The 17077-nt window shown below is 24.6% G+C and overlaps 2 protein-coding genes across 2 annotated transcripts; one reads left to right on the forward strand and one right to left on the reverse strand.

Annotated features, from left to right (window-relative positions):
• Positions 1 to 1961: 1961 nt before the first annotated feature.
• Positions 1962 to 16875, reverse strand: LOC111026748 (serine/threonine-protein phosphatase 2A regulatory subunit B'' subunit gamma-like). Its single transcript, XM_022304879.1, has 10 exons — positions 16431 to 16875; positions 10530 to 10664; positions 10280 to 10404; positions 10083 to 10190; positions 9076 to 9191; positions 8789 to 8957; positions 8349 to 8537; positions 7616 to 7752; positions 4398 to 4611; positions 1962 to 2760 (listed from the first exon to the last, which is right to left on the reverse strand). The coding sequence occupies exons 2-10, from the start codon at positions 10579 to 10581 to the stop codon at positions 2503 to 2505; spliced, it is 1368 nt and encodes a 455-aa protein (XP_022160571.1). The 5' UTR covers positions 10582 to 10664; positions 16431 to 16875; the 3' UTR covers positions 1962 to 2502.
• Positions 11624 to 15371, forward strand: LOC111026749. Its single transcript, XM_022304880.1, has 2 exons — positions 11624 to 12500; positions 14606 to 15371. Exons 1-2 carry the CDS (start codon positions 11972 to 11974, stop codon positions 15280 to 15282), a joined length of 1206 nt encoding a protein of 401 aa, XP_022160572.1. The 5' UTR covers positions 11624 to 11971; the 3' UTR covers positions 15283 to 15371.
• Positions 16876 to 17077: the final 202 nt, after the last annotated feature.

Consider the following 17077-nt stretch of genomic DNA (forward strand, 5'->3'; position numbering starts at 1 on the left):
AATCAATATAAAATATAAATATAAATATAAATAATATAAATAAATATAAAAAAAAAAAAATATATAAATATATAATGTGAAGTATGAACACTGTCTATACTCTATGTCTATATAAATATAAATATTGCATTATTGCATAATATTAAACATGTATATTACTATAGTATACAGTATTACAGTGTATACTATACACGATACCGGATACACCACACATAGAGACATGGTATAGGTTATAGCCCATAGGAGTACCTATAAGACACAGAGAAAATAGTATAATACAACAATCTGTTTTTTTTAAATTCTATTTATTTCCTATTCTAAAAAATGGAAATGAAGAATGAAAAAAATAATTCACCAATTTACTTTAAAGTCAAAATATTTATATATTATTTTTATTTATAATAAAGATGAAAAAATTTGTTTTACTTACATTTTGTTTTGTTTGAGAAGAACTAATTTATCAAACAATGAATCTTAAATGAAAATTATTTATCAACCAGACTGGTTTAAAAATTTAATTTATCTGTAATATTATTTTTGTTGTTAATCTTGCTTTCTTATGTAATATTGTTATAACCATAATTGTCGAAGCTAATTGTTTACAAAGTTTCTTTAAATGAAAAAAAAAAAATGAAAATTATTGATTCCCATTTGTCTACGACAAAATTATTATTATTTGGTTGTACAGATTATTTGTAAAACGCATCAATATTTCGAGAACGTATTTCGTTTATTGGTCCATGGCGCGCGGAGCCGGTGTCGACAGTGTAGTCAACCGACGGCGTCGCGGCTCAGTTTTGGCGCGGGAACACACTATAATATGCGCTTCATAAATACTGTGGCACTCAACGTGTTAAAAATAACCATTTTTTCCATTATTTGAGGAACGGAAATTTTCTTTCAAGTTCCTTAAAAATAGGAACTCTTTCCCGTTCCTCATTCTTATATTTTAAATAGAACGCGTTCCGTGCTTCGTTCCTATAAAAAGAACGCGTTCCTTCCCAACACTGCTCCAAATACAACTTTCAACTCTACAACAAACTTTAGGTCAAGAATCTTAATAATTGTTAATACTGGACATGAATAAATAAATAGCTTAAAAACTTTGTGTGAGCTATGAAATACAATATTTTAGAATTTGAAGCATGTTGATTTTACAACTAAAATAGGGTTTCTTTCAATTTTTGACCAATGCTAGTAATAATCAAGAGCTGATAACACCAAAATATGTCAAATTATTTGTTAAAATAATCATCATATAAATCTAATTTACACGAGGTTTTAACATAAAAGTATTGAGTTTCTGAGTTTATGGTGTCAACAATCAACATAAAATGGGTAAGTACTGCCAATGTGATATAATTTATAAAATATAAGTTAAATAAAAATTAGTCATTAGATTCAATCTGCAGAAAAAAATACTCAATATAAGGCTGATAATAAAATATAGTTTATAAAGCAGTTTTTCAATTCAATTATCATACATTCTATATGACCTACTCACATTTTAGTTTTAAATATAGAATGTAATTTTGTGTCAAAGCTAAGACAATATACTTATGAGTTATGATGTATAAATCATACTAGGGATGACACACATAACCACAGTATAATCAGACTAGTTATTTAGTTTTATATTTTTACAATTTATAATTTATAAGTGTTAAATTAAATACTGCAGACCCCCATGAGAACTACATGGGTTGCCTAAATAAAAAAAAGTCTGAGGTACTCGAGGGCTGCCAAGGTAAAGCTATTCCACAGCCTTTTTGTAGCTATGTATCATGTATTTTTGTATGATATTAATTCAAGTTCAACTTTTTAAGCTCGGTGACTGAAAAGAAAAAAAATAAGATCTTACGACTTTCGATCACACTTTTTGGTGTGCAAAAATATTTTTTCAGCCACCATGCCAGGCCTGCGATAAAAGCTATGTAATAGGTTAATATAAATAAATATTGTATGGGTAAAATATTAGTATAATATTTGGTATACATTAATCATCATAGTTGAAATCTTCAATCATCTTTGTATACATTAAAACTATTTTATTCCAACACATCAAACATTTTTACAATGTTATGATGATCAAAAGTTCATTAAATTAATTAATTTATGTGATAGGTGGAAGTAGTGATAGATAATGAATACAATTAAAGTATTTATCAAAAATAGTGACAAACACTCCATTACATTAATAAATAGTAGTTTTTACATTTAAAAAATAAATATGCTTAACTAATAATTCTAATCAATAGTAAGACATTATAGTATATTTTATTTATTTATAACATTGATGTTGAGATTATTAATAAAAAAAAAATGATAAATACAAACAAATTCTGCTTTCTACCATTCATTTAATACTCTTGAATAATTGATAAAATACAAGTATGAAATTTAAACAACGGCATGAATGTTATAAATAGTTAAATTACAAATCAGATGATTTAATTAATAGTTAGGTACCTAATTTATAATTGAGATGAATTTTGTGATGTGTTAATGTGTAACAAAACTTTCGTTAAAGTTATTGTCAGGGATACGATTATTTGCTAGAGTTTCTCTGAACTCATAAGACCAAAATCCATTAAAATCTATTAAAATGTTCACTAATATATGACCCATTTTACTGCGTATGATATCTTTTAAAGTTATTTTTCCTGGATTTTCAGGATTGATCATATCAAATATTTCGTCTTTTATATCATCCAATGAAACCATTTGTTGTTGCTCTTTTGGTAATCTATCAGCAACAGCCTGTAAAAAAAATGTATTAGTTAAAAAAACAATAACAATATTTCAGAGCTTGTACAGTGTTAAATATAATAATGACTTTAATATTTTATGAACATTATTTATATGTATATACTTTAATTTATGAGACATCAAATTATCATAAGTAAAACTTTTAAAGGTAGTATGGACACTATTTAAATAGAACATTAAAAAATTTAGTAAAGATGATATTTTCTGAGTTTCTAAAGATTTACTTCAAATTAAGTGCCTTTATAGTAAATAAATAAAATAAATAATAATAACTTTTATACTTAACCTTCAAATAAACAAACAATTTAGGATAACAGATAAAAACTGCCTACCTACACAGTTTGTAGTGATAAAAAAGGTACGATATTGTAAATATTGTCCATGCAAATGATAGCCAATGACAGGAATTATTTAACTTTTTATAGTATAACAAATAGTTACTCAAATTTTCAAAAACAAATGAAACTGAAGAGGTTAATTTAAATATTAAGAAAAAAATAATTATAAATAATTTTAAATAGCTAATAATTATTGTTATTGAAACTTAAGTTTTAATATTTTTGCAATTAGTTTATTCAAAATAGAAAATTGTTATATTATGTGTATTATAATGCAAAATCAAATAACCTTGAAATATCACTTCAAATTCTTTGGAGTATTTACAATAGTAATTTAAGAATTTGTATGTATTTATATAGGTACTTAACCTCTAGTATGATATAATAATACAAATTAAAGACTATAGAAAAAATTAACAAATAACGTAAGATATAACTCAGAAAACACTATAACTAATTTATGTCTATATAAAACCCAAAGTATTACATAAATTAAGATTAAATTCTAAGAACAATTAATATGTATTAAAATCTAAACATCTAACTTGAAACAGAAAAGTTCTGATACAAAATAAATAAATTTATATTTAATTCATACAATATTAAAGAAAAATTACAATATTATAACTCAACAAATTAAGTTATACTAGAATACAATAAATATAAAAGATAATCATAGTATATTCAGAAAAAAATGGCAAGAGTTAAAACGTAAATAATCATAATATCAAGAATAAATTGTTTTCATTCATGAAAAATTGACTGTTTCAATGGAGTTTATTATCTTCTTGAAGAATAAATGAAAATAAAAAAAATAAAATATGTTTGATAAGAATTTCAATTTGTCACCTTATGATTTATTGTCTATCATAATTTTAACCCATCAAATATTTCCTACTAATATAATCTGTTGATATTTTGTAATTGACATTCTTAAGATCATCAACATTTTAACTTATTAATATTTGACTACACGTATTTCATGCTAGACCACAAGATGTAAAAATAAGAATTGACCTATTAACTTATGTAAGACATTTTAAGAAATATTCTTCCAAAGTAAATCACAATCACAACTAAAAATAATTGGAAAAGTACTTCACAAAAGTGCTTGAAATTAAAAAGTTATTTTAAAACTTAGCACTATGCAAATAAAATTAAGGATACATGTAAATTGTAATAAAAGTTTAAGTTGTTAATATATTAAAATAAAATAATTTACATGAAATGTAAAAAAAATACAAATAAAACAATTTGGATACACATTTAAATGTGAATAAAAAAAATTACCCTAGAAAAATAGTTGATGGTAAATGAATCCAAGTATCCTTGATTTTTTATATCTAAAAATCTGAATAAATATCGTAAAGATTGGGGTTCATGACGATTTTCTGTAGCTAAAACGAAGTTCAAATAACCCTTGTAGTCCATTTCACCATCATAAGTAAATGAATCTTGGTACACTCTATCTAAAAATACTGAAGTGAGAGCACCTGATTTATACCTATAATAAACAAATTTACCATTATTACAACTCCATATTAATTAGGTTAGTATTATAATTTTACATACAAATTATTAATAAATTATTAATTATGACTATATTAATAATAATTACCACTAATAATTTAATTTCTGATTATGACATTTTTTACACATGAGCAAGGTCAAACATTTTTGTTGAAGATTTGTTATTATGGAAAACTAAATTCAGTTAGAGACTTAAGGCACTATAATTTTGCATCAAATGAAGATGTATCAACATGTATACCAAAATACTACAGAACTCCTCCAAAAAAAGTTTGTAGAACGCTAATATTTTAATTTTAGATAATAAATGCCAATATTGGATTCACTACAGCTTATTCAAAACAACAAAAACTTAATAGTTAGTGCACAAATCTTTATGAACTAAATTAATTAAAAGATAACAAATATAATTATTTATGAATACATTAAACATTTTAACCTGGTTAAGTTATCATTGATGAAGTCAAAATGTTTTAATACATTCAGTTGATAAGAGCAAACTATAATTCTTTAGGCAGGTATTTGAGTAGAATATTTGAGATACACGAGTTTAAACATTAGAGATATTTATGACACTCAGTAGTGTGAAAAGAAAATTTGAAAGTTTAGTAATTTGTAAAGACAGAGCACATCATTAAATTTTCTTATTTCAAGAGATACAATAATAAACTGAACTGCTAGTTGCTAGAAAGATGTGCCTAATTTATTTGTATTAAAAAACATAAAAGTTGATTTTGAGTATGTTCAATTTTATTAATTAGGTTAGATAGATAAGGGTTTCAAATAACCGAGCTATATATTAAAATAGATTGAACAAGAGAGAAAAAATAATATTTTCAAGCAGTTTGGATTATCAAACTCCAAGAAACTGCAACATATGAAACTGAATGTATGGAGAGCAGTCTTAAACATAGCATTGATATGATTGTTAAAATATAGGTCATTTGATAAAAAAATACCTAAATATTTAATGTGAGATACTACTGTTAAATTCAAACCATTAAGTCAGTAATGATGTGTTTGATTTACGATACGAACAATTTATTTGTGAATATTTACCAATGTTAATACTCAGATGCCATTTAATGAGCAACAGACACAAAATTGATCATGATTTGGCTGAAATATCAGGTATTTTATTGAAGTATCTAAAAAAATGTATTATGAATATCCGAAAAGTCTACAAATGACAACCATTGTGCATGTTTTGTGGTTTAGTCTGTTTTAGTTTGGTTGTTTTATTTAATTTTTAAGATACTGTATCTAATATATTGTTTTCTTTTTTAATATAGTTTTTTTATGTAACTTCTTTAATGCAATTAATTTAAAATAAATATTACTAGTAAGTCACAACTAGTGGCCAGGATTATATTAATTTGTGGCCCTGGGGCCATTATTCATAAAAACAATATATTTTTTCTGAAACAATTTTTTTATATTACAACCAAAATAAAAACTTGAGTTCCTTTAATTTATTAGTTGCAATCTATGCTATAAAAATAAACATTAAATTACATATTTATATAGTAAAAAATATTTTTTGAAATTGTTTGTACAATATAATATTTATGTAAATATTTTGATACAGAAAAATCCAAGCTCAAATATTAAGCATTTGGTAAATTTGCCATTAAATGGGCCAGTTATAACAAACCTAAAGTTGTAACTCTTGTATTTTATAGTTAGAATTAAAAGCAACACGGTGCATAGCATAGATTAATTTGAAAACATTTAAACAACTTTTATCAATTTTAACACATTTATGCTGGGTTGCACTAAACATTTAATGAATTAATAGTGAGTAATTGAAGTTTAAATAATTATGGTTAAAGCCTATGATTGGTCCATAAATTTTAGAGAACCTATAAATTTAATCAATTTTTTATGCAATACATCTACAGTTTGAATATTTGTAAGATTTCCCATTTTTACCATAGACCACATTTAAACGGGTACTTATAATTATTTTTATAATTATTCTACTGCAGAGTAGATTATGAAAGATCAATACAAACATTTATTAATTATTAATAATAAGGTATTTAAATATTATAGTTAAATTTTATGTTAAAAATATAATAAATTCAAAAATAACTGTAACACTATTTTGAAGTGTTATAACTTATAATACAGTTGTAAGTCTATAGTTTTTACAATAATTCATCAGCACATTGTATAAATTTAAGTCTTATATTATGATTATTTAATAAACATTTTGTTGAACAAAAATAAAAAACTAAGTATGGTTGGTGACCGCAGCCTAAATTTATTTGTAAACGATAAGGGTGGTACTGGTGTAGTACTAGTAGCCTCTCAGTAGGCAGGTAATAAATGGTTTCTATTTCCTAAATGATTAAAAAATTTCGTATTTATATTTATAATTTAATTATAAAAACAAATTTTTATTTATTGACCAACTGTATAATTAGTTAAGTTATAACAATACTACTCAATCCATGTGAATTAACTATTATTTATGTCTATGGATATTATGATAATAATGATATTTTTTAATTGTACTATATAGTTCTAAATATCTTAACAAAAGTGTTTCACAGTTACATTATTCTCAATAATTGTTGTGTAAAGTTCTTCCCAGACTTAAAATAGAACCACTATGTTCACTATATCTTTACAAAGTAGATATATATTCATATACCTATCCTTATTTATATAAACTTATGATGTTTATTATTATTATTTAATATTATATTAAATAAAAATTACTGTACATAAACATATTTTTTTATAATGATAAGTTTAGCACAGTATATTTTGAATACATATATTCATCTATTTACGTTGTGTATGTTAGTCAAGTGTATAAACCACTACCTACTTAATTCTAACTGGTGCATATTAATATTTTTATTTATTTTGAGAGGAATTTATAGTATGCACCGTAAAATTTGTTACAAAATTATCATTAATTATGTTCAATTTATGTATAATATATTAAATGAAATAATTGTGTATACCCTGTTATTTCTTGGCGACTTAACAATCCATTATGATCTTTATCCAATTCTAAATATGATGAATAAATATGAAGAGCAGATGGAACAGAGAACCAATTTTTTTTTTGCGATTCCTTACTCCAATTTTCTTCACGGAGCTAGAAAAATAAAAGCAGAATATATATATGCACACAATTTATATAAGTAACTTTAATATGGGGGTTCTTAATTAGTTGTTTTTGGGATTATTTAATAGCTGAATCTGCAATGTTTCATGTAACCCAAAATTATACATTTTTTTAAATTTAATACATTTATAAGTGATATATATTTTTTGTTTAAATTCAACATACAAACAGAAACACAGATATTCATATCCTTTTTTAGTGGGCACTACAGATCATAGAAAAAATATGTTTAAGACCTCATTAAAGACAACATAATTTAAGATTGATTTATGGTCAAAATAACCACACCATGGTTTTATACAAATTAGTTGAATTCTGGTGTACATTGAAATCTACTAGCTGCATCCAAGGCAATGATATTTTTGATTCTATTAGGCATTACATACGTCTGCGGCTCTGGATTTTTTATATTGGTCATAATTAAGACTAAATCACATTTAAATAATAAATAATAATCAAAAACACATATTTTTGTCAGGGAAAGAATTTTTGAATATAGACTTTATATTTTAAATGTGTCCATATCCCAGAAAAGGTTAAGAACCCCTGCTTTAATATATTAATACCTCTAACAGTTCATCGAGAAAACCACAAGATAATATTTCAATGATTTGTATTTTTCCAGTTCGTAGAGAATCCAAGTAGAAAAAAAATTTTCTTACGACCATGCACGAATAAAATGAATAGAACATTTTTTCTAGTTTCTTCAACTGTGTTAATGTAGGTATGAGATCTAAAATATAAGCTTCAAAATCCTGAAAAAATAACAATTTTGTTTGATAAATCAAATAACTATAATTAAATGAATACAAGTATTAATACAATTAGGGCATTTATAACGTTATTATTTTTTAATTAGAAATTAAGTAATATAACTGATAATTGTTGAACATAAATTCGACATTCTTCATTACTTGTCATTATTTAATGTGATTAATATTCAAATAAACACTACAAACAATTTAGATTTAAGATAATAATATAAATTTAATTAAAAACATATTACCGCTTCACTTAGATAACCACAACCACTAGAATCATATTGAGAAAGTCCATTTCTAGTTTGGTCTATCCATATTTTTTTCATTATATAATTAAAGAATGTATCTATTGATAAATAACCTTTGATCTTACTGTCTTGTAACTGTAGAAATATACTAGGGTTGAAAAACAATCTGAAATATTTATGACTCATTATTATTTGTAGTATATGATATTAAATCCTTTGTATAAGTGAAACATATGAAAAAAGAAATGAAAATTAAATTAATACACGGATAATATTATAGTTACTGGTATTTATCATTTAATTTTTGTTTGACTTGAATAAAATTGTTATAATTTATGTACTGATTATGAATAAAATCATTTAATGATGTCTGATGCTCTTGAAGCAATGACCACATATACTGAAACAAATTAAAGCAATCATTTTAGAAGTTACATCAAGCATGAACAATTGTTCAACATTTAATGAACTAACAGTGAGCCCATGTTCCTACTAACATAACTCAGTGACTCAAAATTGGTACAATAAATTACATTAAATGTTTTATTATTATGGTTTTTGATTTACAGCAGTCACAATAGTTTTTATCATAAAAGTGGTATTAATAATTTTGATAATAAAATAGTTTGAACATCATAATTTGGGGAAATTAAAATATGGATCTTAAAATAGAACAGTTTTTTCAGTATTTATGATTTATATATCTATTGATAAAAGACCAAAGTTGCTAAGAGTCGCTTTAAAGGAACTTAGTGATATGGTTTAACTAATGTATGACTGACAGATTATGGAATCGAAAGCACAAATTCTAGACTTCAGCTGATCATTTAAAAATAAGATAACATTTTGGGACAAGGGACATATTTTATTCATAGAAATACTAAAATATAAGGGCTAAATGCTTTTATTTTGTACAAATGATTCAAAAAAGATTTGTGGACTAATCAAAAAACATAAGGAGCTTAACTACTAATATTGTCATTTATCATATTTCATGTTTTTAGTACAGTCAAAATGGTCAGCACTTATTTATTTTATTTTTATTTTAGATAGATGCTTGTTGAGTAAACATACACAATAAAGTATGCCTAAAGACATTTTACATAAATTTGAAATACTGTTCTCAATTAAGTATACTATTTTGTTTTTTGAAAAACTATATTTTATCAAAATCAGTTTTTTTTATCAAAAATGAAAATATATATTCAAGAACTAGGTATTTTTTTTTTTTATTAAAAATACGAAATTTACGTAATACGTATGTATTAATATTAAGACGTTATATCATTACTTTTAACTCTTCACTAGTTAATAATCTTGACAGCTCTCTTTCGAAAAATCGACCACGAGCTTCAGCTCTTAGTTGAGCTTTAAAAACGTTGACTTCTTCGGCAATTTGCTAAAAGTATACAAAATAATGAATAGCTAATATTTGAACTTTTTAAAAGATTATTTTACAATGATGATTTAAAACCAATTTGTACTTACTGGTATATAAAATATTGGTAGATCAATACCAGATAATCTCTTAAGAATAATAACTCCTGTGTCATCTTGCTGCATGACTTCTTTGAAATATTCTTCTTCATTTTTGTTTTTAGCTGCAGGTGAAACTATAAACACATTAGGAATATTATTGTATTTTTAGGTTTACTTAAATACCTGATACAAAATTTGTGACATTACATATTATATATTAAATGAATGTGGTAAGGCGAATAAATTAAGTAAAACTTACTCGTCAAATTTTTCAAACCTTCTTTAATACAATTTTCAAAATTGAAATCCATAGCTCATTTGTCTTTTAAATAACAAATTGTATTATATTCAAAATACAAAATGAAAGTAATAAAAGATTGAATAGCCATTGAAACTGAAACAATAAAATTAATGTCAACATGTAATATACTATTATTATATTATACAAACAATTAATACTTACATGGTATGGAACCTAATAAATAATAATATTAAATTATGATATAAATAATGATTTATTTAATTTAATTAATTACAATGGATGATTATATTTTTATTAACCTAATAAACTATTTTATGACATCATATGGGTTGTACAAACAATTTATTAAAAACATTTTAGTTAATAACATGATACTGATATCACTTGTTCAATTTTTTTTTGTTTTTATTTATTGGGTCTTTCAACATTTTGTTTAGCCACATACATGGGCATAACCTCTGCCCTCGAGACTGGTCTATGCCCTAGGACAAACTGAAATTGTTTGGGTCATTTTCGTTATGAATTAAAGACTGTAAAGTTTATACCAGCACATTATGTTAGACAATGAAACTAGGTAATCAAAAATCAAGAAGCCTGATAACAGATGTGATAGTTAACATAACTAAAAATAATGCCATTTCTGATCATATTCATTTTATATACATTAGTTTTAAGCCCCAAAAATTTTGATTTTTAATCTGGTAATTAAAGGTAATAAAAAATATGGAAAAAGTAATAACAACTTATTAGCTACCTTATATTGAATTAGGTAATACAATCATTTTCTAAGAAATATTTAATATGCATCATGCATAACCTTATCAGTAATTTATAAAATAATATACATGAGTTGTATAGCTATTTACTATTTCCAGGTTGTATAAAATATTATTAATTTAATTATTCAATACAATTTAACGGATCAATCATCAGCCACTAAATCATGTTTAAGGGACCATTAGCTTACTATTGATTCATTAAATATTTTGTGATTGTTCATCCATCCATCATGTATATTATTATATAGACCAATATATTCATATAATACTAATTTATCAAACTTATTTTTTAATAAGTATTAAGTATTATTGATGGTTTTATTAAATAATTAATATGTTGATAATGTATTAATTTTTAGGGAAATAAATACTATCTGGTTAGTAATTTTCTGCATAGTCTTTGGTAAAGAATATACTAATAATTAATATTAAACAAAATCAACACATTATGACAACCTTAACTCTATGTCAATTATGCATCCACCTTTATGATAGAAGAAATTCTTATTTTGGTACTAATTGATTAGTAAAAATTTTTTTTCCATTTTCAAAGTAATACATTGGTAATTTGTTTGCCTTCAATTTTTAAGTTATAATAATTTAACACCTACTACAATTGTATTAATATTCTTTATACTTAGATAATTATCAAAAATAGAAATGAATAAGTTACAATCTGATGATTTAAATGCAATTGTGAACATTCAATATGGAATTGGGTTTGAGCTTATTGAAGGCCAAATTGAAATTGAGATAACAGTTTTCAATGAAACTAAAAAATCTAAATCTCTTTCGGCGTGTAGAAATCGAATAAACTTTTATGAAGAGTTAATATGGAAAATTGACAAAACTACACTAAAATATAGTCGATCAACAAATGCAATTGTTAAGGTCGAATGCTTTAGAACGACAGAAAAAGTATTTTATGGAAATGTATACAGGAGACAAAGAATTGGACATGTGATTATTAAGCTAAAAGAATTTCAAATAATAGGACGTAACTGGGATCAAGATGTATCTATTAGGAGTTATAAGCTTCTTGGTACTAGTAGGTACATAGAACTTGTCATTGTTTTAATAATACAAGAAGATTTAGAATTTGAGGATTCCAAAGATGTAAAAAAAAGCTCAAAATTCAATAATAAGGAAATTAATATTACAAAACAACCAATAGAACTCAATAAATATGGTAATTACAATTTTATAATAAATAGGGCAGAGGACTTGTAGCATTTGCATATTTGCTTGCACGATCACTACAATAGCAGAGTAAGAAACAAATACGTTTCATACTTAAACAAAACTAGTTTTGAAATTTTATTTTGCATATAAATGCATATTTTGAGTTTTTATGGGGATTAGTGCATATTTCTTCGGTTCTATACGTTGAGCTGCATATTTTCAATAATTTATCATGTTTATACCGTCAACGTTTTTATTTAATTCAAATATTTAATATACAACTAAAATAATGTTGAATTTTAAATTTTGATCATATTAATATGGTTGTTGACTGTTCCTATACGCATGTTTTTCATAGAGACACGTATCGAGGATTGTCAATTATAATTTATTTTACGGTTATTAATTTTATTTATAAACAGATATTGTTCACAGCATAAGATATTATCAATACAGGTCAAGGAGACGTCCGTCGCAGACATCAAAATCTAAATAAAATATATTCATACAAATAATCTTATTTTTTAAATGCATATTTGTAATACATTATAATATGCATATTTTGCACATTTTAGTGATTTTTTAGAGCCACAAGTCTTCTGCCCTAATAATAAATAGTAGGTATAAGGTAAATAAAAATGAAGTAAATATATTATATATATATAACATGTAACTATGTTTTCATCAATTTAATTTTCAAAACCTAAAGACAAACACTTTTTTGAATAAAATATTGGTCTTGGTTAAGGAGATTCGTCACTATTGATAATCTACTATAATCTACAGACACACTTTCAAACATAGTGACTTTATTTCAATAATAATTCTGAAAACATGAATATAATATATAAACATATATTATATGGATTTATTGTGAAGTCTGTTTTCATTCCTTTGAGCCAGGATTAAAAAAAAATTTTAATCTGTATTTTTTTCATTAATACTTATAAAAGTACGAGATTTTTTCATTTAAAGAATAATAAATAAAAAATGTGGTTGTAGGTTCAAAGCTTACATTACAATAAAATAAAATCTGTTTTCAAAATTATGATCAATGTAAGACTCAAGTATGTTGGAACACGTTTTTGGTCTAATTAGCTTTTAGAATACAAATTAGCTCAAATTCCAAAAGAATATAAATTGTAGTTCAGTTTTTTACTTAATTTTTTTTTAAGTATAAATTCAATTATGAAAATTGTTTTAAACAAAATCTGAATATAAAAAAGAATATTATCACTAGGGCCTAGATTTCAATGCAAAGTGCATTATATTTTTATTGTTCTAAGACAATGCATTCTAAGAACATAATCGGTTTCATGTAACATATTATACTCTAAAGATGAAACTTTTATTTTGCATTTCTCAATATTTTTTCATTTTTAGGCGTTTCAGTGATTTGCTAATTTATAGTAATATATCGTGAAATATTGTTTATTTTAATAGTTTGCAAGTTTTATTCATAAAAACCAAACTTCAATTGTTTCATATAAGAAAGCAATAACGTCTTTATCTATCTCCAATGATTATCAAATGAGTTGTCTTACTGGGATTTAAAATAAATTAACAACTAATTGTTCAGTTGGAGTTGCAGATACATAGCGATCACATTTATTTTCAGTTTACTGTTTAATTAATGAGTGTACCAAAGTTTAGTATTTAGTTTTTGTATTATCGTTAGTTTAAGTAAGATAAATTGCTAAAAATAGTGAAAATTAAAACTTCATTTTTCTATCAATTGAGTTGAGTGCCTATAAAATTTTTTTTGCTACTTTTATAAGGGCATTATTGCTTTGAAAAGGTATTTTTTAGAGAATTTTTAGTTTTTATAGCATTTAAAACTGGACCTTAATAATTACATAGGTGTATTATCTATTAGTGCACACTTGACTATTGTAATACCGAATATTTCAATATTGTATTTATTTCATAAGACAACATTAAAAAAAAATATGTAGTTTGATAACAAAATATCTAAGTAAGGAAGTAATTACTTTTTAAGTTCTTTTTTCATGAATCAATCAGTACCGGCAATTTTAGGTTTCACTGGTATTTGTACTTTTATTATAACTTATTTCCAGCTAATAATAATTATTCAATCACATTTACTTATAGAATTATACAGAAAATATAGTGATACAATGGTCCAGGAAAAAGGCAATATATATGAAACACAAAGAGAGCAAAATGACAGAATAAATCAAATCAATGTAAAAGATAAGAATCAATTTAACAATATAATAGACAAACAAGAATCACAATTTCACGAAACTCTTAATAGATGTGAAGAATTATTAAACAGTTTAAATATTAATAATAAACATGAAGAATTTTGTAAAAAAGGAATGAATAATATGAACGAATTAAACATTGCAAAAAAAAAAGTTGAACAATCAATTAAAGAAAGCAAAGAATCTTTAAAATTAAATGATTACAACGAATATAAACTAAGTGAATTATTAGCAACTTGTTTGAAACATACAGATGAATGGTTAAAAGTTATGCAAAAAATTAAAAAAGATATTGATGTAAACAACCTAACCAAATGCTCTAGTAATTCATTTTGCAATTCAAGTATTCAATCTGAAAATGACTTTGAAAGGCCAACTATTATAGTAAAGGAAATAAAAAGAAAACTTAATGAGTTAACAGAATATATGATTAATATGAACAATAAGGTTAAGAACAATAAATGTAAACGTTCGAGAGAAATAACAACTCTAAAAAATACAAATTTCAGGTTGACAAAATTATGCGATATAATTGCAAAGAAAATAAGCGATGACCGATGAAGTTATTTAATAAGAGCATTATAATATGTAGATTCATCAAAATTATTATTTTTGACAAAAAATCCTCAAAAAACACAATTACAATGTTCTAATAATGGATTTATTAATTAGTATTCTACATAAGACACATTATTAATTATTTGAATTTAAATATCAATCTAGTAATATAGTATATTTGTTTAACATTGAATATTTTTTATGAATTGTAGTAAACATTTTTAATTTAATACCTATTCTAAGAAATGATGCCCGTACTTTATTCACAAATACATTAGTGTAATAGAAGGAATGTAAACCAATGGCATTTTATAGATCAAGTAATTCATTATGTCAGACAATAATATTAGCAATTAGGTAGGTACTAGGTAGACAAAGTGAATTCTACTCAATTATGGTTTTGGAGGCTAGATTAGAATTGCTCATTAAATAATGTACATTTTTTCAATCAACAAAAATTATTTAATGGATTTAACTTAAGTTTTTAAATAACAATGTGTTACTAATAATATGCCAACGTTTAGTTAATCGTATACCTAATAAACTTATCACATATTAATATAATATTAATATTAGAATGTATCTACGTAATTGAATACAAACCTTTATTTTATTAGGTACCTAATTGATTTGAACTAAATCATTTTGTAATGATCTAAATGTTTGATTTAAATGCATTTAGAAAATACCTACATACCTACCTACCTATTTAATCTTTTTAAAATGTTATTCTGAGTATAAAGTCTGACAAGTTGTAATAGAATAAATTTGCAGATTAACTTAAGTAATGAAGTACTGTTTTGTCGGAGACAATCATCTACAAATAATCACCCACGCATTCACAAGGTAATAACCGCCAAATTAAGGACTTTTATGCATAATATACCTGTATAATAAGTAAGGATTTTCAATAGGATTGACACTTTTATTGGTACCTAACTCTAAGTTAGCGTCTTAATATTACCAAAAGTGACCAAACAAAAGTGATAAAAATATAACTGTCTGTACATCAAAAGTTGCACCATTTATATTTAAACACAGATATGCATAATGATACGTGCACAGCATATGCGCATCAAAATATGTTGAACAAGTATGAAATGAGCTAGTGATATTTTTCATTATATTTTAATCAACATAGTAAACCTTACCTCTGTGGCTATGTAATCGTGTAATCATTTGTGGTTTGTCAACATAATTGAACAATGGTGAATGGTGATTGATGGTTATATTGGTTATTGGTGATCTTAATATTAATAATAATAATAAGAAGCTCACTACTCAATAATTTTCAAAAAAATGGAAATATTAAATTTTACTAGTTTTCCTTATCTCTGTCTGTTAAACGTTATCAATTATTGATAGTGATGAACAACACACAATTCTCGACGTTACAGTAACTATAGGTTACAAATTCACAACAACAATAACACCAAAAACCGTCTAAGATGTGCTATGCGGTGCTGGGGAGTATGGGCCACGACAGTAATGATTAACCATAACGATAACTATTAAAGGTATAAAAGTGTTAACCAAGATGTGGGAAATTAACGTTAATTGCATGATGATTTGAACCATGAACAATATCATTAAATATTACCGTGATAAGTGACAATAACGACGCACATGATAGTGTGATTACCGAGTGCACTTAAGCCACCAAAGGTTAGAGGCCGAACACTAACCGTCACCGTAGGTCTTAGGACTATGCGAAGTGCACTCTAAAAATTTTAAAAAATGTTTGTTGTAAAAAAAAGTTTTGTTGTTCTCTTATAAAACATTTGATAGGACTAAATAT

The sequence above is a fragment of the Myzus persicae genome, unplaced genomic scaffold, assembly GCF_001856785.1.
Source record: "Myzus persicae strain clone G006 unplaced genomic scaffold, MPER_G0061.0, whole genome shotgun sequence".
In the NCBI taxonomy this organism is placed as follows: Eukaryota; Metazoa; Arthropoda; class Insecta; order Hemiptera; family Aphididae; genus Myzus; species Myzus persicae.

What these genes read in the sequence shown, in the direction of transcription:
- LOC111026749 (XM_022304880.1), top strand. Translation starts at nt 11,972, where the DNA reads ATGAATAAGTTACAATCTGATGATTTAAATGCAATTGTGAACATTCAA. An exon ending in AATAGAACTCAATAAATATG is followed by an intron (nt 12,501 to 14,605) that starts GTAATTACAATT and finishes ATTTACTTATAG; the next exon opens with AATTATACAGAAAATATAGT.
- LOC111026748 (XM_022304879.1), bottom strand. Translation starts at nt 10,581, where the DNA reads ATGGATTTCAATTTTGAAAATTGTATTAAAGAAGGTTTGAAAAATTTG. An exon ending in GTGGTTATCTAAGTGAAGCG is followed by an intron (nt 8,538 to 8,788) that starts GTAATATGTTTT and finishes TTATTTTTTCAG; the next exon opens with GATTTTGAAGCTTATATTTT. An exon ending in TTCTCGATGAACTGTTAGAG is followed by an intron (nt 7,753 to 8,348) that starts GTATTAATATAT and finishes TTATTTTTCTAG; the next exon opens with CTCCGTGAAGAAAATTGGAG.